Here is a 27,923-nt window from a genome sequence, read left to right as displayed (position 1 = left end):
CAACGACTGAGCCCGCGCTCTAGAGCCCTCGTGCCACAACTACTGAAGCCCGCGCGCCTAGAGCCCGTGCTCCGCAACAAGAGAAGCCATAGCTATGAGAAGCCCACACACCACAACGAGTAGAGTAGACCCCCACTCGCTGCAACTAGAGAAAGCCCACGCACAGCAATAAAGACCCAAAGCAGCCAAAAAAAAAAAAAATTTATTTTTTTAAAAATGTAGGCAAAGTGGTCATCTATCACAGTGTTCACCAGGATGGTGCTTGAAGCCAAGCTTAAGACTGCCAGGAAGCAGTAGTTACACAAATTGAACAAGGAGGCCCTGGAGTGAGATGCCAGATTAGCGCCTCATCCCAGGAAGAGAAAACCATCAGCCTGGATCAAGAGAAAAACTCATCAAAACACAACATTTTAGACATGCACGTATTATATGCGTGCTTCCAGGGGCCAGGGCACATCCAGTGGGGATGCTAATTGCTTATTGTTTCTTCCCTCATGTAACCTTTCACCTAATTAACCTTATTAAGTGTTCACTCTTCAAAGGGGATCTTTTTTCATTTTCTTGCCATGACATACAGGTTGTGGGATCTTAGTTCCCCGGGAAGGGATCAAACCTGTGCCCCCTGCAATGGAAGTGTGAGTCTTAACCACTGGACCGCCAGGGAATTTGGGGAATCTTTTCATTTCTTTTGAATAAACATTAGTCAGCAGCCCTTCCACCGCACTAGTGAACATTGAACCCTGAGTACATCTAACTAAGTATGTGAGACCTCAGTGGAAAAACAATGGTAAGGAAGACCATCTAATAATGTCATTAGTTTCCACCCAAGAGGAGCAGTTAGCAGGAGCACTGACTTGCATCCTCTCTCCTTCCTCCCATCCCACCCCCCCCATCACCACCTGAGGGTGAAAGAACAAGAACAGGGGTCAACTGGTATGAGGCCCACTATGTATAACCTGCCCCAACTCTTGACTATTCTGGGAAGTAAAACCCCTTCACTGCCAACTCAGAAGGCACTGCTGCTCCAACAGGACCACCGCTCACTCGCTGAAATTTGAAGATCTGGATTCCAGTGCAGGGTGAGTCCTATCACCCCCAGGGCACCCTCCACAACTGTCTACTTTTACCTCCAAAATAGCGATACAAAGCTTTCTTTAGCAGCAAATATACCTATGAACACAAGGTCCTCTGTGCTAGGAAAGAAGTACTCTTTGAAAGGGGGCTATATTTACAAGTTTTATTATTTTTTATTCCAAAAATACATAAGTGAAAACCTGCTCTTCAAATGCAGGGAGGCCTTTGCCTATAATGCAGTATTACATTTACATCACAAAACATTCTCATAGGAAAATCAAGATGCAGCTCTTTCATACACAATTTTTTAAATACACACACACACACACACACACACACACACACACACACACACACACACAAGATGTAAGCAGTTATGACTTTTCTACTTACACATATTCCTCTGGTGGAAAATTAGGAAATTGGACAATTCCCAATTGCCCAGGTAAATACAACCTCTCTGAATGTTTTTTAAAAAAGATGAAAACATGTAAACCACACAACAGATACACGTTAGAATAAAGCAAGGACCCTGCCACATAAATGACAGTGTGTTTCTCAAAGAAGGAAGAATGGAGATAACCTCTAAATAAAAATGCAAAGTTGAAGGTCAAAACTGTTCTGTACATGCTCCATGGAGAAATCAGGGTTCTCTCACAGGAAACAGATCCACGACCCATTTCAGCCTCTCGTGACATGTAATCAGCACCTACTGGCGGTGGCCATGACCTTCCTGTACAACCATAAGCTTAAGCAGGCTCCACAAAGCATCCGTTTAAGTCCAACAGTCAATAATGAGGTCATGTGGTAAATCTCCCCCACCCCCCTGCCCACCCACAAACAACGAAGTGCAAAATCAATTTCTATGACTCAAGAGCTCAACCAGGTCAAAGCTTTGGTATACTCTGGAGGCTGTTTTGGTGACAACCAAAGCTTAGTAAGATTCTCTGTTCAGGGGTTTGCCCCCAAGACAAAAACAAACCCGGTCCACAAAGCTTAACAACGATATAAATAAAGTAACTGTACAAAGAAAGCAAGCCACAATTCCCCTTCAACCAGGGCTTTATAGTTTCCTGCACAGTAGTTCTGAAAGCACCAACTCAAGCCACGATGCTTCTACTAAAACACGATGTGTTGGTGAGACTGTTCAGAAAACAAATGCCCACAGCATGTGGCTGATGTGCCACAGAAAAAAGTTCAACCAAACCTAAGTCAGTTTTCTTACACTGAAACATAAGCTGGTCAGCAACAGAAGAAAGACTTAAGGCAATAAGAGGCGTTACAGAGAGCACGGCGGTGCCCTTGGAGTCCATCCCAAAGCTTTCGCAGAAAGAAAAGGTCTCTCGAGAGTTTGGCTCGTTTCGCAGTTTGCTAGCTGTCAGATACTTCCTCCTCCTCCTCGTCATCCTCGTCTTCTTTCCTGTCTACTTCAGAGGTGTCAGAGGACTCGTGGAGCAGAACATACTCTCTGCTGCTGAACCCAAATTTAAGGACATCCTTTTCCTTCAGTTCGTAATATCTCTGTGGCTCAATTCGCTTGTTGTTCAGGAATGTTCCATTGCCTGAGCCAAGGTCAATGATGTACGGCTTCACCCTGCGACCAACTGTCCCATCAGCACGGGTATATTCCACAAGCCTAGCAGAGATAAAGGAGAGAAACCTGTGAGTGAAATCCTGCCTCAGATCATCCAGCTCTTTGCTAACACAGTCTAGATGATGTAAATAACCTGGCTTAGACACACAGGTCTAGAAGTCAAGGGAAAGGCATGGCCATGGATTCAGAAATTGGGAGCAAGTAGAAATGGTGAGAACTGGTCACTGGGCGGGGAGGATTCATGGGAGATCAAAGTTTAAAATGCAGAATCCAAGGCCTCTTGCCATGGTTAAGAAATACATTTTTTTGCATTTTTTGACACGTTTTGCATAGTTTATAATCAATATAATGCTTCTTTTACCTATATTTCAACATATTTTAGCTTCTGTCCCAATGGGAATAAACCAGTGGATTTGGACTTCAGAGTCAAGGGAACAGATGGGATGATCAAAATTGTTCAAATCAAACTTGATGTGAGCTGGAGTTCTATTACAGTGATCATTTATTAGGCAAGCCACTTGGCTTTGCTGAGCTTCACATTCTCACCTGTCAAATGGGGTATTAATTGATTCCTGTCCTCGCCTCCCCACTGAATCGTTGTGAACATCCAACAATAACAGATGTGCTACGGAAACTGTCAAGATACAGATTCAGCTAACGTATGCCAGGCACTCTCAGCTTTATTTCCATTTAACCTCACCCCAGCCCTGAGAGGTAGGCAGAAACCGAGGCCCAGAAGACTGGCTCGCCCCAGCTCACACACCTGGTAAGTGGCAGTGGCAGGACTCAAAATCTGGATTTCTGACACCAAGTTCCAGCCTGTTACACAAATGTAAGCAATTATTTGTATAAAGTGATTATTCATTAGATGAATAATACTCCTTAAGACTAATACTAGGGCTTCCCTGGTGGCGCAGTGGTTGAGAATCCGCCTGCCAATGCAGGAGACACGGGTTCGTGCTCCGGTCCGGGAGGATCCCACATGCCGCGGAGCGGCTGGGCCCGTGAGCCATGGCCGCTAGGCCTGTGCGTCCGGAGCCTGTGCTCCGCAACGGGAGAGGCCACAGCAGTGAGAGGCCCGCATACCGCAAAAAAAAAAAAAAAAAAAAAAAAAAAAAAAAAAAAGACTAATACTAGATATGAGGGGTACGGGCTTCTTGTGCACACACAGGTACACAGACCTCAGTAATCCTAACTAACCAAGACGCCGGGCTTCTGCTGGCACTTCAGTTTCCCTCTGCAGATGTACACTTACCGGTACTGAAAGACGGCATGCTGCTTTGAACAGGAGGGGTGATCGATGGGAATGTCTGCGATGCGGCGGTGTCTGCCCAGGAGGTAAGCGCTCTGTCGGTGGATGTACATCACTGGAAGCACCTCATCATTTTTAAAGGGGTAGAGACGCCACCGTTTTTTGGGGATACGTGCTTCCGGGGGCTCGCTGTATTTAATGACTACACCCCGAAAGGTGTTGGTGTCCTCAAGAAGTGCCCCAGAAAGTTCAAAGCTTGGCTTTTCTTTAACAGGCACTTCTTTGTCTTTGTTGTTGCTGCCAGGGCCAGGCTGAGGAAGTGAGTCCTGAGATGCGTTACCGCCGGCTTCATTCTTCTGGCGGTGCTCCCGGCGCCGGGCATTGTGAAACTCCCGCTCAGCTTCCTGCGCCTGTAGGTTCTGGGCATCTCGATCCCGTCCCTGAGGCTGCCCGCTGCCAGGCCTCTCGTCCGAGCTTCTCCTCTGGTGCGAGTGGCCGTGGTGTCTGTCTCGGTCACTGTTCCTAGCTCGCCTGTGTTCCTGTCCTGAGGGTTCTCGGTGCGGCCGATCCTCCCGGCCTCTCCGGGGATGATCCTCACGTTCCTGAAATTCAAACAGATTCAGGAAAGTAAAGGCAGTCCACAGTCTATGAACAGAGCTGCAGTCAAAAAGTCATTTGTGCTTTGGACTTTGGAATTCAGAGCAAAATGTTCCACAGAAATAAGGTTACCAGTGGTGGTCATGTCCCCTTGCAAGGCCACCACACAGAACAGGTGCCCTAGGCTGCTGCCCAGCTATAGCGCTAACAGTGCACACCCACGTTCAGAGCCCAAGAAACAAGAACACCTATAGGCAAACTTAGAGGGACATGCATACAGAATCAGAACTAACAGAGAGAGTTAAGTAGTCACATACAAGATAATTTTTAAAAAAGCTAGCTTTCTCTTATGCCCCAAAGGAAAATGTAATAGTAATTTGTTGTTGTTGTTTGTTTTTTTGCGGTACGTGGGCCTCTCACTGTTGTGGCCTCTCCCATTGCGGAGCACAGGCTCCGGACATGCAGGCTCAGCGGCCATGGCTCACGGGCCCAGCCGCTCTGCGGTATGTGGGATCTTCCCGGACCAGGGCACGAACCCGTGTCTCCTGCATCGGAAGGCGGACTCTCAACCACTGCGCCACCAGGGAAGCCCAAGAAAATGTAATAGTAATTTTAAAAGATCTGACTTCAGTACCTAGAATAAAATTAAGAAATATGCAAGACATATAAGAAACATATAGTACTTGCTTCAGCAGCATATATACTAAAATTAGAACGATACAAACAAGATTAGCACGGCCCCTGCACAAGGATGACAGGCAAATTCGTGAAGCGTTTCATATTTTTAAATTTGTGGGTTTTCTTCTCCTGTTTTTCTGTCTTGTGTCAATTTTATTATTAGTGTAGCCATAAGAACTCAAGAGTACCATGACAGATTTATCCTGACAAAAATAAACAAGCAGTTAATTTTTAAACATTAAAAAAAAAAAGAAACCTATAAAAATTTACTACAGTTGATCCTTGAATAATGAGGGGGTTAGGGGCACAGGGGCCCCAACACTCCAACCAGTTGCAGTCGGCCCTCTGTATACCTGGTTCCTCTGTATTCAAGGGTCCGAATCCACAGATTCAACCAACAGGGGACATGGAGTACTGCAGTATCTACTATTGAAAAAAAATCTGCATATAAGTAGAGTGTGCAATTCAAACCCATGTTGTTCAAGGGTCAACTGTAACAGATATATTTTTTAAAGATCTGAAAAAAATGAAGAAAGACACGATGGTTTCTTTAAAAAGACTCAGCATTGAAAATCAGCACAGGAGATAATGGGCAAAGGATATTAACAAGGAATTATCGGAACAAATAAATATTTAATGAACACACGAAGATAGGCTTACCCTGATTAATCTAATAACTAAAGCATTAGAGTGCAAGAGGGGGCCCCCGCACACTACGAGCAAGGCTGCCGCTCCTGGAAAGGGACAGAGAGGAAATCCTGAGCACCAGGACCGAGACCTTGCCTCCACTCCCCCACCAACCCCACCCCGGCCTCAAGGCCTTCTCCCTACCATACACAGGGGTCAAGTAGGGGTCTGCTTGCTCAGAGCAGGACCCAGTTTTCCTAGACTTCCAAGCCACCAGAGACAAGTATCAAGAGGCAGGGAGCCTTAGACACCCAACCCTCCTACCCAAAGACATTCACAAGTTTGCCACCACCATCTGCCTTGAGTTCACCAGAACTTATCTCATTATGCCCTTTATCCCCGATTAAATGTGTCACTGTAAGAAGTCACAGATTCTAGGTCATCACCTCTACCTCCCTTGTACTCTAATCCCCATAAGACTCTGTACATCAAGGATTCTGTCCCCAAATCTGTCCCCTTCTTCAAGTCCTGAAGCTGTTGTTGCACTATGCCCCCTGGAATGGAAAGCTCGGCAAAACTGATCTACGTCCTCGTTTTCTCGGATCGTTCCCATCTGCTTTCGCTCTAACAGAACCCTGGCTCTGCCCTGAGCACACTGCTCCCCTGAAGCTCCTCAAATGGTGGCTGTTTTTCTCCCTCTGACCTCCCTCAACTCGCACCATCTCTGGGTCCAGACATATGGCAGGTGTCGTCCTTGCTTCTCACTGCCAGAACACGCCCCACCCTTCTCTTTCTCCCTAAAAAACCCAGCTGTGAGTCTCACATAAGACCACTGTCGCCCATTACTCTCCACGCTGCTGCCATTTACTAATCCTGAGTCACTTCCCCTCACTTTGTGCCAGCTTTACTTCCAGCTCAAGTCATTCTCTCCAGCATTACTCTTGGTGATTTCGATAACGTGCTGGCATCTCTGTTCTTTGCATTTCTCTCTTCCCATTATCTTATTTGTCCCCTCCTTCTCTTCAGCCACTCAGCCCCGTGGTTATACACAGACCTTTTCATTTCTAATAACTGCAACCCCTCTATGCTTCACTTGTGAGCAGTCCTTCTCCTGCCTGTCCTTCCAGCTCCTACTTACCCACAACTCTAACAATGCTTATCCCAATAAGACTCATCCAAGCCTTTGATCCTCTTACCTTTGCACAGTCCCTCGCTCTCTTCCCTTCCTAACTTAAATTCCATGGTCAAGCCGTATGATCACTCCCATGCGGAGATATTCAAATCCTTTGCCCCTATGCCATTCTGTTGCACTGTCCTGGCAAAACCACAATCAGCATTGAGCAGAGCAAAGTGGCTAGAGAAAAGACACAAACCATTCTGAATGGTCCTACCTTAGAAGCATGAGCCCAAGCCTCCTTAATGATGCCCAGCAACTATCCTATATTTTCTTGATCTATTCATTCTCCCAGATGACTGTTTTACCCCTTCTCTGTCCTCAAATCTCCTACATGGTCTTCCCCATCCCTTATTTACTCAGAATCTATGCACCCATCACTTATCTGTACCCATATACTCTGTCTTCCCTTCCTGTGACCATAAGGAAACTATCTGTGCTTCTACCTAAAGCCAATTCCTATATCTGGGAGTGTCCCTCTCATCCAGAATGTCACTCCAGTGATTCTCACCTCTCTTGTGCATAATCTACTTCCCTGCTCTGCACTGGATCATTCCCATCAGCACAGGCACCTGCTCTTCTCTAGAATTCATTTCCCATGTCAGCTTCCACCCTATGTCTTCATTCCTCTTTGAGTAAAACTCCTCAAAACAGTTTGGTTTTAATCAGTCTCCAATTCTTCCCCCATCTTCTTTTGAACCCTCCAATTAGGCTTCACCCTTACTACTCCACTAAAATTGCTGGTCAAGGTCACCAATGACCTCCATGTTGCTAAATCCAAAGGGCAATTCTGTCTTCATTTCCAAAAAGTGTATACCAGGCAAAATTAGTAGACACTATGGAGAGAATATGACAAATTACAAAAACAGATAACATAAAATAACTAAGATTTCAACATATACTCTCAATTACTGATAAGTCAAGTAGGATAATATATATTTTTTAATGAACATCTTCGCATAGAATACACACACACACACACACACCCCAAAACATAAAGGAAAAGAAGATAACATTAAGTATAACAGAGCCTTGAAGTATAAATATCAAACTATTAAACTGGCTGCTTCTGGAGAGTGAGGTGATTTTTTTGTTTGTGGGGAGGGGTGCGATTTTGAGGCTAATGAGAGAAGTAACCATACACTACATAAACCATACTCTCACTTTCTATTTTACAGAATTCTGTGTTATGATGAACAAGCAAATGATAAATTTATTTTTTTCTGACCTTTCCACAACCCTGTTCCCCTCCTTTTTTTTTTTAAATTGAAGTATAATTGATTTGCAATGTTGTGTTAGTTTCAGGCATATAGCAAAGTGATTCAGTTATACATACACACACCCATACACATATATTCTTTTTCAGATTCTTTTCCATTATAGGTTATTACAGGATATTGAATATAATTCCCTGCGCTACATAAATTTATTTTTTTAATGGTGGCTGAGTGGTGCAGAAGAGAATATCTGTAAGTACAAGTCACGCTTAAGTCAGAGGCTGTGTGCACTCTTACAATCCAGATGAAAGTCACTGACTTTCAGCTGCCTGTCAAGCCCTCAAACCCTTTTGCTCGAGAGCCATTTCCAAGTTTCTAGCTGATTAATACAATGAAATCAGCTTTTTAAGAGATAATTTGAGGGCTTCCCTGGTGGCACAGTGGTTGAGAGTCCGTCTGCCGATGCAGGGGACACGGCTTCGTGCCCCAGTCTGGGAAGATCCCACATGCCGCGGAGCGGCTGGACACGTGAGCCATGGCTGCTGAGCCTGCGCGCAGGCTCCACAACAGTGAGAGGCCCGCGTACCACAAAAAAAAAAAAAGATAATTTGAGGTCAGGAGGGAAGTTAGCATAGAAAAGCAAACTAAGACACTTCAAAATAACAATAATCACAAAACAGTTCCATGCTGTACGGCCCAGGATTCACTGTAAAGTGCTGATTTAGAAACCAGAGGTAAAAAACTGTAAGTTGAAAGAGTCAAGCATATATATATATATATATATATATATATATATATAAATCAGGGAGTAAAATCAGGTGGTTATTAGGAGATGGGGGGGCGAGAGGATAAGACTGATGGTATTATATATGTATATATAATATATATATATATATACATAAATCAGGGAGTAAAATGGGCATTACTAGGAGATGGGAGGCAAGAGGATAAGACTGATCTATTATTTAAGAGTACAAACTTGTAACGAGTAGTAAATAAGCCAGAGATCTAATGCACAGTATAATTAATATAGACAATAATACTGCACTATAATGATGTAACGTGGTAAACATTGCTTCAATGTCAATCATATTACAATATATAAATGTAACTAAGTAACACAGCTTTGCACCTTAAATCTACAAAATGTTAACATGCCAAAATTATTAAATCAAAAAAGTAGTGGGCTTCCCTGGTGGCACAGTGGTTGAGAGTCCGCCTGCTGATGCAGGGGACGCAGGTTCGTGCCCTGGTCCGGGAAGATCCCACATGCCGCGGAGCGGCTGGGCCCGTGAGTCATGGCCGCTGATCCTGCGCGTCCGGAGCCTGTGCTCCACAATGGGAGAGGCCACAACAGTGAGAGGCCTGCGTACCACAAAAAAAAAAAAAAAAAAAAAAAAGTAGCAAGTTGTACATGAACACACACACACAAAAAAACTACAAGTGGGTTTGAGAGGTTCTATCTGGGTACTGGGGTTCCAGTGGCTGAATTCTGAGATAGCCAAGGTGGTACCTGACCAACTCATACAATGTCTGGCTTTGTACCTTTTTAGGTAGCAGAAAGTTGGCCCACAGTCTCTCAAATTCATAAGAAAATCTTTTCTTAATGCCAGTGTCTCTATTTGCACTTTGTAACAAACAGCTTCTTTAAAAAGAAGACTGAATGCTTGTCCATCAGGACTGAGGGCAAGGCAAGAGAGTCTGCTCTGCTCTCACTACTCTTATTCCACATAGTGCTAAAGTCCCAGACAGTGCAGCAAGAGAAAATAAAATGCATATACACTGTAAAGGAAGAAATAAAACTGTGCCTATTTGCAGATATGATTATCTACGTAGAAAATCCCAAGTAATCTACCAAAAACCTCCTAAATAAACGAATGAGTTCAGTAAGGTCACAGGATATAAGATAAACATACAAAAATCAATTATATTTCTATGTACTAGCAATGAACAAGTAACAATGAAATTTAAAATATCACTTACAGTCACTAAAAAAAATTACTTAAGTGTAAATCTAACAAAACACGTATGGGACTTGTACGCTGAAAACTACAAACACTGATGAAAGAAATCAAAGAGCTAAATAAACGAAGACACACCTATGTTCATAGACTAGAAGACTCAATATAATAATAATTTTAAAAGCCCAACTCACCCCAAAATACAAGTTTAACACTATTCCAATCAAAATCCTAATAAGATTTTTTTTTAATAGACATAAACAAGATTGTTCCCACCTTATAGTAACACAAACTTAAAATAGACCAGGGACTTACATGAAAAACATTAAGGAAAAAACAAATCTTCAGCATCTAGGGCCAGGGAAAAAGTTCTTAGACATGACACCAAAAGCATAATCTATGAAAAGAAAAATAGATAAGTTGGACTCCATCTAAATTAAAACTTTTGCTCTGAGAAAAATCCTGTTAAGAGAATGACCAGAAAAGATACAGACTGGAAGAAAATACTGGCAAACCACTCACCCCAAAAGGCCTACTATCTAAGAATATTAAAAAAGAACTCTTAAAACTCAATAGTAGGGCTTCCCTGGTGGCGCAGTGGTTGAGAGTCCGCCTGCCGATGCAGGGGACACGGGTTCGTGCCCCGGTCCGGGAAGATCCCACATGCCCTGGAGCGGCTGGGCCCGTGAGCCATGGCCGCTGAGCCTGCGCGTCCGGAGCCTGTGCTCTGCAACGGGAGAGGCCACGACAGTGAGAGGCCCGCGTACCACAAAAAAAAAAAAAAAAAAAAACAAACTCAATAGTAGAAAAGAACAAATAATCCATCTAGAAAATAGGCAAAAGATCTGAAGACACATGTCACCTGAGAGGAAATACAGACGGCAAATAAGCGCATGAAAAGATGTTCAATACCATTAGCCACTAGGTAAATGCAAATTAAGATCACAATACCACTAAAAAAATGGTGCCAGTACCAAATGCTGGATTACTCACATGACAGGTGGAAATGTAAAATGGTACAGCCACTGTTATGGACTGAATCGTGCCCCCAAATTTATATGTTGAAGTCCCAACCTCCACATCTTAGAATGTAACCAAATTTTTTGTAGATAAGCTCTCTGAAGAACTGATTGAGTTAAAATGAGTGAGACCCTAACGCAATACAGCTGATGTGGTTAAAGGAGGAGCTAGGAGCCAGGGATAGGAGCACAGAGGGAAAGGCTATGTGAGGGCACAGTGGAGAAGGCAAGCCAAGGAGAGAGGCCTCTGGAGAAACCAAACTGCTGAAACTTTGATCTCGGACTTCTAGCCTCTAGAACTGTGTGAAAATTATAGGTCCCGTTGTTTAAGGCGGCCAGTCTGTGGAATTTTGTTATGGAAGACCTGGCAAACTAACACAGCACTCTGGAATACAGTTTGGCAATTTCTTAAAAAAATTAAACACACAACTACTATACCATCCAGCAGTTGCACTCCCGGGCATTTGTCCCAGAGAAAAGAAAACTTATGTTCGCACAAACACCTGCCCACAAATGTTTACAAAGCAGCCTTATGTCTAACAGCCAAAAAACTGGTAACAACCCAGATATTCTTTAATGGGCAAATGGTTAAATCCATACCACTGAATACGACTCAGCAATAAAAAGGAATGAACTACAGAGAGAGGCAACAACCTGAATGAATCTCTAAAGAATTCTGCGGAGTGAAAAAAGCCAATCCCTAAAGGCTTGTACTGTGAGATTCCATTTACACAGCATGCTTGAAGTGACAAAATTATAGAAATGGAGAAGAGATCAGAAGTTGCCAGGAGTTGAGGGGTAAGGGTGGGAGGGAACTGGGTGTGACTATAAAAGGACTACATGAGGGATCCTTGTGATGGAAATGTTTTGTTCCTTGACTGCACTGATGTCAACGTTTTGACTGTGATACTGTTCTATAATTCTGTAAGATGTTACCATTGGGAGAAACAGCCACTTCTGTATTATTTCTTACAACTGCATGTGAGTCAACAATTACCTCAAAATAAAAGGTTTAAGTTAACAAAGCAAGCAGGAAAAACAAACAAACCAACCCAGTTTTTAGAAAAGCCCATCGCACAAGTACAGGTGAACACATACACAACACTCTTTAGCTATGATGGGACTGGCTCTAGGTTTGGAGCCAGTATGAAAACATCTCAATCCACTTACCTGCTTTACTTTGACTGTTGAGTGGTAAGGGCTTCGGCTTCTCTTACTCCGGGGAGACTTGCTTCTTCTCCCTGAGGACTTGTTTTTCTTTTTGACTGGAGACCTGTTCAGAGAATGATACACGCAGATTTTATCTCAATTTTCACTCCCCAATACAAATTAGCTTCAAGTATCAGGCTTACCTACTAACACAAACACCACATTTGTGAAGGTCTCTGCTGATCACACTAAAGGAGCAAGGAGCTTCACTTTTCTAGCCCTAATGTCTTCCACATACATAACTGCCTACTGGAACTTCTCACACAGATGACACAACTCTAGATTCCCATCCCCTCAAGAAACTTTCCTCTGTCTTTGCCATCTGGGTAACTGGCGCCACCATCCACCCTATTCCTCAGGCCAAAAACCTAGAAGTCACCCTTGATTCTTTTTCTCCTCACCACCAGCAGCCCCCCACGCTCCTCTCCCACACAATCACACTCAATCAATCAATCAATCAATCAGCAAGTCCTCTGGCTCTATCTCCTCCCTCTCCCACCTCATTCCAACCACTCTCCTTGATCCCTGTACTGGATCCACCCTCCCACCCCCCATTTCTAGAAGGAACACAACTGATTCCACTTCAAGTTCTTTGCACAAGCTATTCCCTCTGCCTAGATCTTTACAAGGCTAGATTATTCTTACCATTCAGGTCTCAGGTCAGATGGTGGACTTTTCAGAGAGTGGTTCAGGGAGAACCATTTCCCTCTACCCTCTCACTATCACATTACTGTTTTAACCTACCCCTAATACTTGTTACTAACTGAAACTACTTTTTTTAAAATTTGCTTGTTATTTTGTCTCAGGGCTAGAGCACAGTCAGTTTCACCAGGGTAGAGATCATCCTTGTTCATCCTTGCCGCCCCAGAACCTAGGACGGTCTTCTTTTTTCTACATATACATATGTATATTTTTAAAAGTGTTACATAGATATATTTCCACATTATTTTATAACCTACGATGGTCTTTAGCACATAATAGGTACTCAGTAAAACTATGTCGAATGAATTAATGAACGAGTCTAACAAGAGAAAATATTTTTCCACAGAATATTAAACAGATCGCCTAGACCCTCGATATATAAACTTCTTGGGGCAGATAACTGAAAGATAACTCCGCACTCCGTTTGCAGGCAAATGGGGAAAATCTTTCATTTCAACTTAAACGAACATTGCTTAACGAACAACTTAAACTGGACCATACCCGGTGAAATGCTGGGTACCCAGAAATGGAAGGACGAGATCCTGTCCAGCAGGCATTAGGCGCTTAACGCCCAGCTATAACACAAGTGACAGGTACTAGAGTAAACGTTCCTTAACACAAGCACAACAGGTCACTTCTATCGCCTTAGGATTAAGTCCAAGCTGCAGCGCTCAGCGTTCAAGGTGTGTTTCTGGCTCTAGCCCTGTCCTCCTTTCACAATGAACCCGACCGGGCTGCTTCTCACTCACCGGCTACCTCCTCGTGCTCGGTTCCCGCGGTGACTCGGGCGGCCCGACTCGCCGGCCGGTGGGGACGGGCTACCGCCGGAGGAGTCCGGGCGGCGGTGCACGGGAGGCGCGGATTCCGGGCTGAGGCGCTCCTGCTTCACCACCACCGCCGCCGCCGCCGCCGCCACCATGTCCCCGTCCCGGTGCCTTCGTCGGCTCCCCCGATCCCGCTCGCTCTTCACCTCCTTCATACTAAGAGACCTGCGGAGCCAACGAAAAAGATGTCCGAAGCACTCCTCTCCCCGAAGGAAATGACGGACCTGACCCTAGGACTTCCGCTTCCGAGTGCACGCTCTCCCAGAAACCCTCGCGGCGGAGATAACGCGATACGATTCCGGAGTGGGCGGGGCCTTAGTGACCCGACTCGAGAGGCGGGAGATTTAAGTTTCAAAAGCAAACTTTTGGGAAAAAGCTACTCTCAGGGATGTTTGTTGCCCTGTTATAGTAATTACGGAGCACAGAGACAACCTTACATGCCCAGCGATAGGAAAGATGTTATGTCGCCATTTGCGATGCTATTTACAAACTATATGACAAATGGAAAAAACCCTGACTTGTTAAACGAAAGAAGCAAGATACAAAATTGTGCGCAGTGTGTGATTACATTTACGTTTGGGAATACCAAAGAGAGAGGAAGAGAAGGAAATGCAATCACAGATGGTAGCCCGTGGCCAAATCATTCGTACTTCCCCTCTGTTCTTGCGCTTTCTGTTATGTTGTTATTTCTCCATTTACTTAAAAGCCAATACTTTTTAAAACCCGGCACTTCAGATGCCTTCCTCTGGGAATCTTCCCCAACCCTTCGCTCAGGAGTCAGATGATTCCCATTTTGCAGATGACAAAATTGAGGGTCAACGAAGGTGATCTGCACCTAATTCAAATCATGAGCTAGACGCAAAACAGGGATTCAGCACTGATGTTTTCCCTGCTTCCAAGAGTACCAAGGCAACCCGGTGAGCAAGTGGCCTGCTAAGCTAAGCTAAGAGATCTTTCCGCGAAGGCTGAGCAGAAACTCTCGCGCTGCTGGCCCCGCCCCGCCCCGCCGCCCCGCCCAGGCCATAAGGGCGGAGGGGAGGTTTCCATGGCGACGGCAAACAAGGCCCTGACTGGAGGGCCGCAGCTGGGCTACTTACTCCCGCCGCCGCCATGATTCCCCCCGTGGACTCTCTGCTCAAGTATGACACCCCGGTGTTGGTGAGCCGGAACAGGGAGAAACGGAGCCCCAAAGTAAGGACGGGTCCCAGAAGGTGGGGGAGCACGAAGCTCCGATGGGGAAAGACCGATCCCTGCCTTGAGGATCTAGAGTCCCGAAGGACAGAGGCTGCAGTGACTGGGAGTAAAGGGAATTGGGATCGGAGAAGGAGGGTGGGAGAGCGGTACAAGAAGCCCAGATGTTGGGTGACCCCAAAGGGTAGATTTAGGATGGGGAAGAAAGTCACAGGGAGATGGATGGGGCTCACTCTTTTTCACGGTAGTCCCAAGAATAGATCTGGGAGTGATTGCCCCATCACTAGAGCAGAGGCCTCAGCAGCTGTGCCAGAAACATTTCTTCAAGAAGATACAAGCATTAGGTTGGGGTGGAACCAGAGATTCTTTGTGGCCTCCTTCAGCTCTGAAACATAACTTCGGCTGAGAAGACGGGTGAAAGTGAGCTGGGAAGAGGGGAGGGATGTGCAGGAGAGCTGGAGCAACCCAGGGGGTCAGGGTGTGTGGAGCTGAGTGTCGGAATCACCTCCTGCCCTAACTTGTCCCTCCCTCTCAGGCTCGGCCACTGAAAGTCAGCCCTCAGCAGCCCGGACCCTCAGGTCCCGTCCCACAGCCACCAAAGACCAAGCTCCCCTCAACTTCCTGTGTCCCAGATCCTACAAAGCAGGCAGAAGAAATCTTGAATGCCATCCTGCCCCCGAGGTAAAAAAAGCAGTGGCTGGGAGGCGGCCCAGGCTTTTGCATCCCTGAACTTGGGGATGTGAGAGGAGGCACCTTGTCTCTGTTTCTGACTGAGATTTCCTCCCAGCATCCTAGAGTTTCTAGAGCTTGCACATGGCTAGATCCTGGGAATGTGGGTAGCGGGGAGACCTCTTCTCTATCTACCATCGTTTCCTGAGTGCTCTCACCCAGGCTTATGGCTTTAAACATCACTTATATGCTGATTGCTCCCTCAGGTCTTTCTGCAGCCCTGTCCTCTCCCCTAAACTCCAGACCTATATATTCTACTACTTCCTCATTACCTTCATGAAGATGTCTAATAGACATCTCAAACTCAACATGTCCAAACTAAATCACAATGTCTTCCTTCCCCCAACCAGCTCATTCTCAGTCTTCTCCTTTCCACTAGGTGTGCAGGCCACCTTTCATTCCCTTTGATCTCTCACATCATAAGTCCTGTCCTGCATCACATTCTTTTGGCTTTCCCTTCAAATTATTTTCCAAATCTGACTGCTTTTTACTCTGCTTCCACCATCTATTTTTTTTTAAAATTTATTTATTTGGTTGCACTGGGTCTTAGTTGCAGCAGGCGGGCTCCTCAGTTGTGGCATGCGAACTCCCAGTTGCGGCATGCACGTGGGATCCAGCTCCCAGGGATTGAACCCGGGCCCCCTGCATTGGGAGTGCAGAGTCCTGAGTCCTCTAGGAGGCCTTCCTTCAGACTCCTTTCTAGAAGGAGAGCTCCCTTCTTCACCATCCCCTTACCTTGCTTCTTTCTTCCGCAGCCACAATGATCATTGTGATCACAGTGCCTTTCAACTGCTTTTCTGTAATAAGTTGACAGCAGTTTTTATTTTTATTTTTTTTTTTTTTTTGCGGTATGTGGGCCTCTCACTGTTGTGGCCTCTCCCGTTGCGGAGCACAGGCTCCGGACGCGCAGGCCTAGCGGCCATGGCTCACGGGCTTAGTTGCTCCGCGGCATGTGGGATCTTCCCAGACCGGGGCACGAACCCGTGTCTCCTGCATCGGCAGGCGGATTCTCAACCACTGCGCCACCAGGGAAGCCCGACAGCAGTTTTTAAAGTTATGATGGAAAGGGGAAACAGTAAGAGCCAGACTGCAATCTCCTCTGAAATGGAGGTCAAAGGAGGGGAGGGTGTTTTTCACTTGCTTCCCTTTCAACAATGCATGGAATCCTCTCATGGTGGTTCTGCCCTCAGGCCCCCCCTCATGATTCCAGAAGCTGGCTGTGTCTCTGACACAAGGTTCGCTACGGGAGGCCCACATAGGTACACACCCCCAATGCATACATTCACCTCCTTCTGATTTTAGTATATGTGCTGCTGAAGTGAGCACCATTCACCTCTTTCTGGCTGGCACAAGGTTTATAGTCCCCTGTGTCTCCTACCCACAAGTCGGTGGGAATTTCTGCTGGGCCTTCCATTCAGATCGAGCAACAACCACCATCAGTCTGCCCTCAACATGTCAGGAGTGTAAGATCTGGACCGTGGATGATGACTTCACAGAGGGTCGTGGGAGAATGAAGATAGCCTAGACCCAAGATAGGGGCCCCGTGGAGGTGGCACCGTGGGTGTGGCTTTGGAACCACACACTCATCAAGGGAGAAAGAGATGGAGGATTCTGGTGGGTCGGGGACAGAGCTGCCCCTCACTCCTCTCAGTCAGAGAGCACAAAGGGCCATCTCTGCTCTCATCCTGAGGACCCTGTCTGGTGGATGGGGTTCGCTCAGGCTGGCTGTGTCTGTCCCGCAGGGAGTGGGTGGAGGACACGCAGCTATGGATCCAGCAGGTGTCCAGCACCCCCAGCACCAGGATGGATGTGGTGCACCTCCAGGAGCAGCTGGACCTGAAGCTGCAGCAGCGGCAGGCCCGGGAGACTGGCATCTGCCCGGTGCGTCGGGAGCTGTACTCGCAGTGTTTCGGTGAGCGGTCCTCGAGGGAAGCTACACCACCCTCTACTGCCTCCTTCCCTTCCCTTCGCACAGATCCAGGCCCTGAGTCCCCCGCAGCTGAAGCCTGCCCCATCCTGGAATGTCTGTCTCCCTCCACCTGCCCCACCCGGGAACTGCTAACTGTGCCCTCTTCCCCCTCCCAGCCCACCTCTCTTACCAGTCCCCCACCTCGCCTTGTCAGTCACCGTGTTCCTGACGACCTGCTGGATCTTAGTTCCCCGACCAGGGATTGAACCCGCGCCCTCTGGAGTGGAAGCGTGGGACCACCCGGGAAGTCCCAATATGTTAGTTTTTTAATCAGAAAAATTTAATGTTCTATATTTATATGCATCCATCAACATTAGGCCTTGGTCCAGAAAAATATTTCAGGGTGATTTGTTGTGACCCGACAGACGCAGGGATTTGAGATCTCCCTCCTCGGGTGTTGGTGTCAGATGACCGGCCCTCAGTCTAGTCTCACCAGCCCGTGTGGACTCAGACATGCAACCCGCGTGCAAACCCTGAGGCAGCTGCACGGGGCTAGCAGGCTCCCTTCAGTCTGAGTGTGATTCTGGTTTGCCCTCCCAGTCAGCATTTATGGAGGAGATGGGTGGGCAAGCTCTAGACCCTGCTGTTTCTAGCCCCAAACCAGTCCAGCCAAGGGGGCACAGAGGTGTTTCCAGCTGCTTTAAAACAGCCGCCATGTTTATATTGAAAAAGTCAGAATTCTTTGAATAGCACCCAGTTTCTGCCTAACGGTGGAAGAGAGGGCCCCCACGGTTGCAGACAAACCTGGACTCTTGTCTGCCTCTGCACTGGCCAAACCAGGCTTGCTGGTGGCCTGTACGCCCAAGTGCCAAGTTCAGAGCAGTGGCTGCATGGCAAGGCCCCTCCCTGAGGCCTGTCTCCAAGTGAGGAGGACATACCCTAGTGCCCTTCCGACTTCCCAGTAGGAAAGTGGTTCGCAGCAGATGCGGTGCCTTTCCCTTCCTGCCTGCCTTCTCGGACCTCGCCATGTGTGTGCCTTGGCAGATGAGCTGATCCGCGAGGTTACCATCAACTGCGCGGAGCGAGGGCTGCTGCTGCTGCGAGTCCGGGACGAGATCCGCATGACCATCGCCGCCTACCAGACCCTGTATGAGAGCAGTGTGGCATTTGGCATGAGGAAGGCGCTGCAGGCCGAGCAGGGGAAGTCGGACATGGAGAGGAAAGTGAGTGGGTTCACCGGGAGACTCGGGCCCTCTTCGACTCTTCTGTCACTCTCAGGGCCACAGCTTGTCATTCCAGCACCAACTTCCGGCCTCCTAGGTGCTCTCCCATCACCTTGGCGAGGACCCTTTGGTTCAGCGTCACGGCCAGTCCAGTCGTGGCAGAATTGTCTCCCCTTGGACATGCCCTGCCAGTCACTGACCTCCCACTGGGTGGCAGTACAGACCCTGGCAATGCCTTGGGTTGGACAGCTGTGTCCCAGGTCCCCTCCACCCAGGCACTCACACCGCCCCGTTCACTTGGCGACATCCCAGCATGACTGGGGATTCTGTCCTCAGATTGCAGAATTAGAAACGGAAAAGCGAGATTTGGAGAGGCAAGTGAACGGGCAGAAGGCAAAATGTGAGGCCATCGAGAAGCGGGAGAGCGAGAGGAGACAGGTGGAGGAGAAGAGGCACAACGAAGAGATTCAGTTCTTGAAGCGGACTAATCAGCAGCTGAAGGTAATCGATGCCCAGGCCGAGGCGGAGCTCCTGCCACCGCCATCCCCGCCCCCGGCCCTGCCAGCGTTTGGTTCCTTGTCCTACACTGACTTTCAATACTGCCAAGGAGCAAAGGAAGCTGACCCTTTTGGGGAGAGGTGAGGGATCATTACCCAGATTCTTTGTCCACCTCCATCTGGCTCTGAAGAGAGGCTGTATCCTCAGCTCTGAACCCCCATGACACCTCGGCTGGCTCTCCAGTGGAGGATTTTTTTCCCCTTGGATAAAAGCTGCCTATCGTCTGGGAGAGGTGGCTGTGTCAAGAAGCGGGACGTCTGTCCCACGGCAGCTGGCACTTTGGAGACTACTTAGCGTGGGCTGGGTCCCTCCAGCCGGCTTTCATGGGAGTCCTTTCCTACCTGCAGTTCCCTCTGAGGCCCTGCATTCGGGTCGGGCAGGGAAGGCACTTCGAGAAGGAAGAACCATTTCAAATCAGGAACCTTCCCGAGGTGTGTGGTCAGAGGAGCTCAGCTGTAGGCACTTTTCATCAAAGCCCTTTTGCTGATGGTATACTTTTATCCAACTGAGCTGAAGGGAGGGAGGGGGACTAGTGAAAAGGGTTGGGCAGGGGGAGAGGCTTCTGAAGCTCCAGGCTCTCTGTCTGGTCCAAAGATTCTCAGAGGGTTGGGCCCCAAACCAGCATCATCCTCATCACCGCAACTTTCAGAAATACAAATCACTGGGCCCAGCCCAGAGCTCCTGAATCAGAAACTTTGGGGTTGGGGTCCACCAAGCCATTCCAACAAGGTCTCCAGGTGATTTTTTTTTTTAACTTTTTATTATGAGAATTTTGAAACACAAATATATAATGCAGTACACATCCATGTGCCCATTACAGAACTTCATCAATTGTCATCATTTTGCTAATCTTGCAGAAACAAGTGTTAATTATAATGAGATAAAACAGGATTCAAACTTCGTGGAAAAGAGTAAAATATACTTTTTTTTTTTTTACCAACAAATGGTGAAGGTGGGCAGAATCACTGCACCGTGAAATATTCTCCATTCCGATGTTTGCCAAAGTTTGAGAACCACTGCTCTAGATACGTGGCCTATTGACATTCAGTGGCTGTCTCCCATGGCCCTGGCCAGGAGGGGCCCCTAGATGTATCTCCTTTTCCTCCCTAGTTTCATAGAAGCTTACATTCTTGCGATTGGCAGGCTTGTTGGTACTACAAGCCAAGGCCAGGCATTTGAGATAAAGAAGGGCTTGTGTTAATTGCTAGTGGAGGATGACATAGATCTTCTTGTTGCTGAGTTTAACAAAACAAAGAAAACTTTCACAGCCAGATGTGAATCTGTTTACTTAGCAGTCTCTGAAGCTGCCTCCCTTATCTGCCATATTCTTTTATCATAAGCTCAAGTTCCTCAGTTCCTCCTATGGTATTGGCGGCAAGAGCAAAGCAGAATACCTTGGCATCTTTCTAACATTTACAAGCAACCTTGGAATCCCCAGGGTGAAGGACTCTTTAGAAGTGAGTTATTTTTATTGGCTCAAAGCTGCACCGCAAATAAAGCAGTGTTTGCAGTCTGCAGGATAGACCTACTTAGAGATCTGTTCATACACCATGACAGTGAATTATTTAACTGGCTGCCAGGGGAGCAGAGTAAATAACTCCCAAGTGTCTGAAGCTTTACATACAAGATGGACAGCTCCCTACACACTGGTGGCAGTTTTCTCTAATTGGGTAACAGGTTGTCTCAGTGGCTGAAAATCTGCTGTTTCCAAAACCTCTTGTCCCAGCACAGAGCTCCCAGGCTCCCAAACCAGAGAGCCAAATGTTTAACTTAGCAGACATACTCAGGCTTGAAATCTGAGCCTTGAAAAACCACTATTTCAACAACTTTTATTCAATTTCCTTTTCAATGCCTTGTATTACACACTGAGCGGCTATTGTATGGAAACCAGGACAGCTCTGATTTCTCCTAATGCAGCAAGACTGAATGCCAAGCCAGAGACCAGCTAATCTAGAAAATATGGAGTTGGGAATAAAGGGAAAAACACTTGGAGTGGCAGCATTTGGATTATTCTTCCCGGAGACTTTTATCACCTCTCAGCTATTTGTGTTAGGCTGCAAGTTTCAAATATTAACGGAGTTTGTTTTTGTTTTTTCAGGCCCAACTGGAAGGCATTATTGCACCAAAGAAGTGATCATTTCCATATGGGTCTCAGCAAGCACTACTACCCCATCATAAGCCCTTTGTAATAAAAAGCTTCCCGAGTGAAGCCATACCCCTTCCCCTGCTCCCACCTACGTATCTGTCAGAAGCCACACCACCGCCCCAGTGTGGTGCAACGCCTACAGTCTGGCAGCCAGGCTCCAGGCTGGACAACAGAAGGCGGTGTGGCCCAGGAAGTCTCTGTATGTGGCCAACCTTGGGATTTGCCAACTCCAACAGTGAGACTCAGAATTCACCCCTTTTGGCTGTATCCCTCTCAGGTGGAGCAGCTCCTTCCTCATTGTCACCCCATACTATCACTTATTTCCAGCCACACAAAGCTGCTTCTCTGTGCCGCAATGCATCTTGTCCCTTAACCCGGGCTCCTCTGGCCTCACTCTTGCCCTTATTTGATGTCTTTTCATCATCTCTACTCCAGTGCAGTTCTAGTACCTCATTTTGGAGTTCTCGGTTTATACCGTATCATCTTATCCCCGCTTGCTGAGTCATTGGACCCCATCCTCCTTAGTTTTGGACTGCCTGGGTAGGAGGCAATGGCAGGGTCAAACCCATGGGTTTCAAGAAAGTAAACGTGCTGGAAAGAAATACAGGTCACGGTGTCTGTCCACTGTGAGCTGCCTGGACCTCAGCTCCTCCCCCAGCACTGATTTGTTCACCTTGCTCTGCAGACAATCAAACCCCAACCCTACAGCCTGACGAGCCCAAACCTCACTCTCAGTTCTAATTATTCATGACTGGGCCATGGCCTGTAGACAATGGCATTTTACTATTCCTCATAAGCTAAACTCAGTTTGGAGGTTCAGGAGTCTTCTGATTTCGTAGACCCAGAAGACTAGATTAGTGACATAAATCCTTGATTCAGGGCACACCAGCAGCTCAATGAGTGCCATCATTCAGTCAAACTTCACAACTAGCACGACTAAGAAGGCACTAACATCTCCCCTCGGTTAGAAGGCCTCAAGTGCTCAGTGTTCCCTTGGAGAGGTGCTCGGGTCTGATACCCGTCCCGGCTAGGGCTTCCAGGCTCACTGGATGAACTGCGGTCCAACAAGAACAGCTGTGTTCCACCGAGCCAAACAAGCCCTCTACACTCTGATCTCAAATTTGAAGTCACAGCTTTTACCCTCATCCAGGTGTCCTGAGGAATTAATCCCAAGATTCCACTAAAATGGCCTGTCTGTGCTCTGACATTTTCATGGGAAAGAACTGTGGTCACTGAGATGTGCTAGTCCCATGACTCCTTGATAGTACAGCACTCATGTCCTGTTAGGTTCCCCTAGCAGACTCAATGACGGACAACACAAGTTGCAGGTGGCTTTTTCTTCGTATTTTAAAGCCTAGGCTCTGCACACGACATCCCTAAACTTTTCTTCTTTTTACAGTTCTATTCCAAAGAGCTTCTGTTCTAAATTGCTCATGGCCAGTACAAAAGAAATACCACACTCCACGTTTTCTACACCTCAGGCCTGTTTCTGTCAGATATCTCCATATGCTTGAGGAACTCACAGGGCTAATTCAAGTGTCGGAAGTTCCAGTGGACCCCATCACTGAGATCCTTGGGGGGTGAGGGGCTTATCTTTATTTTCACTAGCACTGGTGCATGGTTTCAACTGTCAAATCTCAGAACAGATGCATCCACGGCCTTCGAAATGCCAACTGGGCATGAAGAAAATGAAGAGATTCTAACTGCGTATTTTTGTCGAATTTAATAAACAACTTTTAAAACGTTACTGCTTATGTTTCAATCTCTTGTGTCTGTGTTTCTGCCCCTCTGAGTCACTGATCTTCTTTTTGTTCCTGTTCCTATTTTTCACGTTGTGTGTTTCATAGTAGCGTACACCGACTTTTCTGGATCGTTGCTGCCGTGTTTCTCGCCTCCGCTGTAAAAAATGGTGCACACACACAAAGAGGGAAAAAAAACCAGTCAAACGCTGAAAGTCATAAAACAGGCCCCTCTGTTTCTCTGTGTTCTAGTCCCACGCTGCTCCCACAACTACCGGAAGCAGCGCCAACAAGGGAGAGTTCACCTCACAGACCCAAGTCGGCACTTCCACTGTGACTTGTGACCACTCCAAGTTACAGATTGTCATTTGGTCCAACCCTCATCCAACGCTTGAGTCTTGTCTCCTGAGCTCCTGACAAGTGGTCCTCTGGTCTAAGGCTGATCACTCTGATGACAAGCTCTCCACCTCCGCAGAGGGCCGCCCCCCTCCAGCTCGGGAGGCCCCAGTTACAGAGCTGAACTTCACAGAAGGCGGTGATCGGTCTGCCTACACTGCTCTGCTCCTCACGTGTCATTTCCCTGAGGCCACATAAACCCAGCGGACTCTTCCGAACAGCAGTCCACGTGTTTGGGGATAGTGATCAGGAATTCCTACAACAAGACATAAACTCAAGGACCTTCATGCAGCAGCCCACTCCTTGATCCTGTTTCACTGACCTCAACGAGGTCACTTAGGACTGGGGTTTCTTGATTTCAACTCTAGACAATTAGTTTCTGAAAGAGCGAGTCTTAAGAAATGGACTTCCCCTCTCTACACCTGGGTGATGTTCCAGACCAAAGCACATACTTCCTTAGATGTAGGCGTCCTGCGAGTTTTGTTTGACTGCTCCTCTTCCCTCTGTGCCTTCCTCTTCTTTCCCTTTTTGGTAGGTGCTGGAAACGAAACGCAAGCACACACAGGGGAAAGAAACAGGAATTTTTTAATTCAAAATGTGTCTGAACCCTAAGGTGGGAATGAGCTTGATGTGCTGGAGAAGGAAGGCAGAGGCCGGTGCGAAGGGAGTGTGGTGAGCAGAGCAGAGGAAAGCAGGACGAGGCTGGAGGCTGCCAGACCTGGGGGCGCTGAGTGGCCTCGGCGGGGTTTGCGTTTGTCTTGAAAACACACTCAATGGAGGAGCTAGTAGTCCAACCACATAAAGAATAAATACATGAACCATCCTCCCCCCAGAAAAAAATTTGTCTTTGGACCCACCCTTAGATTACAATGTCAATAATGTACTCTCTTTAGAGGAATTTTCCCAAATCACCCATTTTACCCCAAGACGTGCAGAATAACAAGAAAAGCCAATTTGTGTGATAAATAGTAAGTGGAACCAGGGTTACCTGCCAGATATGATAAGTATCTGTGTGGATGACAGTACAAGAGATACTCTGGAGATTAAACTTAGATTCCCCAACGTTCTAAAGATGCATCTACATGATTTTAATGATTTAACTGTACCTGTATCTTCTACATCTTCTTCAGCTGTTCTTCTCTGTTCTTCGGATTTTGCAAAAACCACTTTACTCAGTCCCTTGGATATTCTGAAAGGGCAAGAGTAGAGTAATGAAGCCGTCCAACGTTCCCCCCGCTGCCCACACAGGCGCCGACGCAGGGACCGTGACAAGCTCGCAGGTTAACGAAACCCCGCTCCCCTTCACGTGTTAACACCATCGGTAGAAGCAACATTGTTTTGGCAGCTCCTGGGCATGTGTAAAAGACAGAACTATCAATACTAAGCTTCTCATATTTCAGGCAGTTGAATTTGAAAAACGTACAGATCACTTTTAAAAAACGGCAGTACCCTCCCCTGCCCTACAAAAACACTGCTCCACCCCTCATGGCAAGTTTCTGGGAAAGCAACGAGCAAACTGCAATTCGTGAGAAGGTGAGGACGCTACCTGACTGCTGAAAACTTCTTAGCTTTGGCTTTGTTTAAAAACCTCTGGTACTTAGCAATCTTTTCATCCAGGGCTTGAATAACGGCCTTGGTGTTGTTTCCCGCGTGTTCTTCCTGGGACTCTGCATAAGACTCTTCCTCTTCGTCTCCCTGGTGTTCCTGTTCTTCCTCCTCCTCCTGCCTCTCCGCGGAAAGGCTCTCCAGGTCTTCATCAATATCAGACATCTCCAGAGGAACGAGGTCATCCCCAGAAAACTGAGGCACGACGTTGATTCTGCCAAAGTTCTGCCGGACCCGCGCCAGAATCTGCTGCATTTCTGAATCGGCGCCACTGTGACTGGGCTCCTCTTTTTCCTTCTCAACGATGGATTCCGACTCCGCACCTACAGTTTCTGTGACTTCCTCTTCTGGGTTGTTCTGGGTGGTTTCTGTGGCAACTTCCAAAGATGAGGAGGATGGAAGCTAGTCAGGCCAAAAAGGGGTGGGGTGGGCAGAGAAATGGAATCAGAAAATGGAAACTGAGTTTCTTTTTTTTATTTTATTTTACATTGGAGTATAGTTGATTAACAATGTTGTGTTAGTTTCAGGTGTACAGCACAGTGATTCAGTTATACATACATATGTATCTATTCTTTTTCAGTTCTTTCCTCATTTAGGTTATTAGAGAATATTATTGAGCAGCGTTCCCTGCTGAATTTCTGAACTTACATACCTTGCTCTCAAATGAGGCAGTCCTCTTCTCAGGACTAAGGGCAAGTATCGAAAACATGCACATCTGAGTCGTACTGTTAATCTATTTTAAGTCAATGTGCATTAAACCCTGAACCCAGCATGGAAGGATGAGAGGAATACAGCTACGGTCCCAAAGGATGCACCAACCCTAACAGTATTTGGCCATCAAAACCAGTCAACTCTACACTGTAGACAGGGGAGGTTCCCTACACTGTTCCTGGGGACTGCAAGGAATGGGGGTTGTTGAGAAAGCACATCCCCAATGAGCACACACCTTGGGACTTCCCTGGCCGTCGAGTGGTTAAGACTCCGTGCTCCCAACGCAGGGGGCACGGGTTCAATCCCTGGTCAGAGAACTAAGATCCCACACACAGCACGGCCAAAAAAGAAAAAAAGGGTAATTCCAAATAAGCACACACCGTAACAGAAGAATGAAGGCCCAGCTGAATGCTGAGGGCGATCGCAGCACTAGTTTAGAAAGGGTGAGGGCAGAGGAGAGGCACCTCGAAGGAAGGAAGGTGTGAGGGAAGAGGAGGGAAACTCCTAGGAGTTCAGAACGAGCCCTGAGGCGGCCTGTTTCGGGGAAGGGGTGGAGGGAGCGTGGGCTGGCGGCGTGAGCCCGCACACAGCTGACGCCATTGGGCGCTCACAACCGAGGCTCGCAGAACTCAAGGGATTTTCCAAAGGCAAAGGTGGCTGCGCGAAGCACTAACTGCATCAGGAATCCATGAAATTCAGGAAACTATACAAAATTTGTATGTAAGTTTCCGTACATTTTTCTGGTAAGGTGGTTTTTAGCCTTCCATTCTCAAGGGGGTTGCTGCCACCACCAAAAAGAGGAAAGGAGGAGAGTCACGGAGCGGGGGCGGGGGACGACAGACACTGACTATCTCAAGTTAACGACTAGACGTGGTGGAGGAAGAGTTAGAGAAAGCCCGCCGTTCCCACACAGGGCCACACGGGAGCAGGGGCGGCCTCTTTGGGTCAGAGGCCACAGCCACGTGGCCCGCCGCGACGTCCGCCCGGGGCCACGACACACCAGGCTGGCTCCGCCTCGGCTCCGCTGCAGGTGCTGCTCCCCACGCCTGCAACGCGCGCCTCTCGTGACACCTGCGGAGCTCCTGCCTCCCGTCACTACGGCCCCCCCTAAAAGGCCGCTTCCTCAGAGGCCATCCCTGACCACCCCACGTACGAGGCACTGCTCCGTCTCCCACAAGCCCCTAACCCTGCTTTAGCATCCCTCACAGCAATCAGTACGTTACATCCGTATCTGTTTACTACGGGTCTCCCTGTAGGACAATAAAAGTGCGCGTTTGGTCCTTGATCCCCAGTTCCCGGCACAAGAGCTCCTAAAACCCTTGGAATCTCCCAGGTTAAGACACGGGTGTCTTGTTTTTGTTATCTGTAATAGGCCCCTCTCCCCCCAGAGTTATGCTACTGAGGTGACTGTGGTAGGATCTAGCCTCAGACTGGGGGCTGGGCACCGGAGAGCCCACACAATTGCTGAGAGGGCTGGAGACCGAGTTCGATCCCCAGTGGCTGATGATCTAGTCAACCACGCCTACGTAACGAAGGCTGAACTTACGCACCTCGCATACAAACCCTTAAGGATGGACGGGCTCTGGGGAGCTTCTGGGTTGGTGAACACACTGACGTGCTGGGAGGGTGGCCTGCCTGGAGAGGGCATGGGAACTCCACGCCACCCTCTACCCCATACTTTGCCCTATGCACCTCTTCCATTTGGCTGTTCCTGACTTGTAGCTTTTGTGATAAACCGGTAGGCATAAGCAAACCACTTTCCTGAGTTCCGTGAGTCCTTTCAGCAAA

At 47.5% G+C, this 27,923-nt stretch overlaps 3 protein-coding genes and 1 non-coding gene across 4 annotated transcripts in view; 2 read left to right on the top strand and 2 right to left on the bottom strand.

Annotated features, from left to right (window-relative positions):
- Nucleotides 1-184: 184 nt before the first annotated feature.
- SNIP1 (Smad nuclear interacting protein 1) lies at nt 185-14,183 on the bottom strand. Its single transcript, XM_059081452.2, has 4 exons — nt 13,854-14,183; nt 12,364-12,466; nt 3,924-4,522; nt 185-2,710 (listed from the first exon to the last, which is right to left on the bottom strand). Exons 1-4 carry the CDS (start codon nt 14,081-14,083, stop codon nt 2,446-2,448), a joined length of 1,197 nt encoding a protein of 398 aa, XP_058937435.1. The 5' UTR covers nt 14,084-14,183; the 3' UTR covers nt 185-2,445.
- LOC131746717 (U6 spliceosomal RNA) lies at nt 5,201-5,303 on the top strand. Its single transcript, XR_009332622.1, has one exon. It is a non-coding gene; the product is annotated as a U6 spliceosomal RNA (small nuclear RNA).
- Nucleotides 14,184-15,003: 820 nt separating the features above from the next.
- DNALI1 (dynein axonemal light intermediate chain 1) lies at nt 15,004-23,430 on the top strand. Its single transcript, XM_059081533.2, has 6 exons — nt 15,004-15,119; nt 15,655-15,800; nt 17,591-17,760; nt 18,802-18,980; nt 19,317-19,481; nt 21,637-23,430. The coding sequence occupies exons 1-6, from the start codon at nt 15,039-15,041 to the stop codon at nt 21,670-21,672; spliced, it is 777 nt and encodes a 258-aa protein (XP_058937516.1). The 5' UTR covers nt 15,004-15,038; the 3' UTR covers nt 21,673-23,430.
- The window catches only part of GNL2 (G protein nucleolar 2), a 26,675-nt gene continuing 22,144 nt past the window's right edge, over nt 23,393-27,923 (bottom strand). Inside the window, exons 13-16 of the mRNA XM_059081696.2 lie at nt 25,366-25,826; nt 24,926-25,008; nt 24,272-24,357; nt 23,393-23,581 (exon numbers count right to left, since the gene is read on the bottom strand). Coding sequence (XP_058937679.1) covers nt 23,429-23,581; nt 24,272-24,357; nt 24,926-25,008; nt 25,366-25,826 — 783 coding nt within the window. The 3' untranslated portion in view covers nt 23,393-23,428. The remainder of the gene's footprint in view (nt 23,582-24,271; nt 24,358-24,925; nt 25,009-25,365; nt 25,827-27,923) is intronic.

The sequence above is a fragment of the Kogia breviceps genome, chromosome 1, assembly GCF_026419965.1.
Source record: "Kogia breviceps isolate mKogBre1 chromosome 1, mKogBre1 haplotype 1, whole genome shotgun sequence".
In the NCBI taxonomy this organism is placed as follows: Eukaryota; Metazoa; Chordata; class Mammalia; order Artiodactyla; family Physeteridae; genus Kogia; species Kogia breviceps.
The sequence above is the reverse complement of the archived record's forward strand: the minus strand, read 5'-3'. Positions and strand labels throughout refer to the sequence as shown.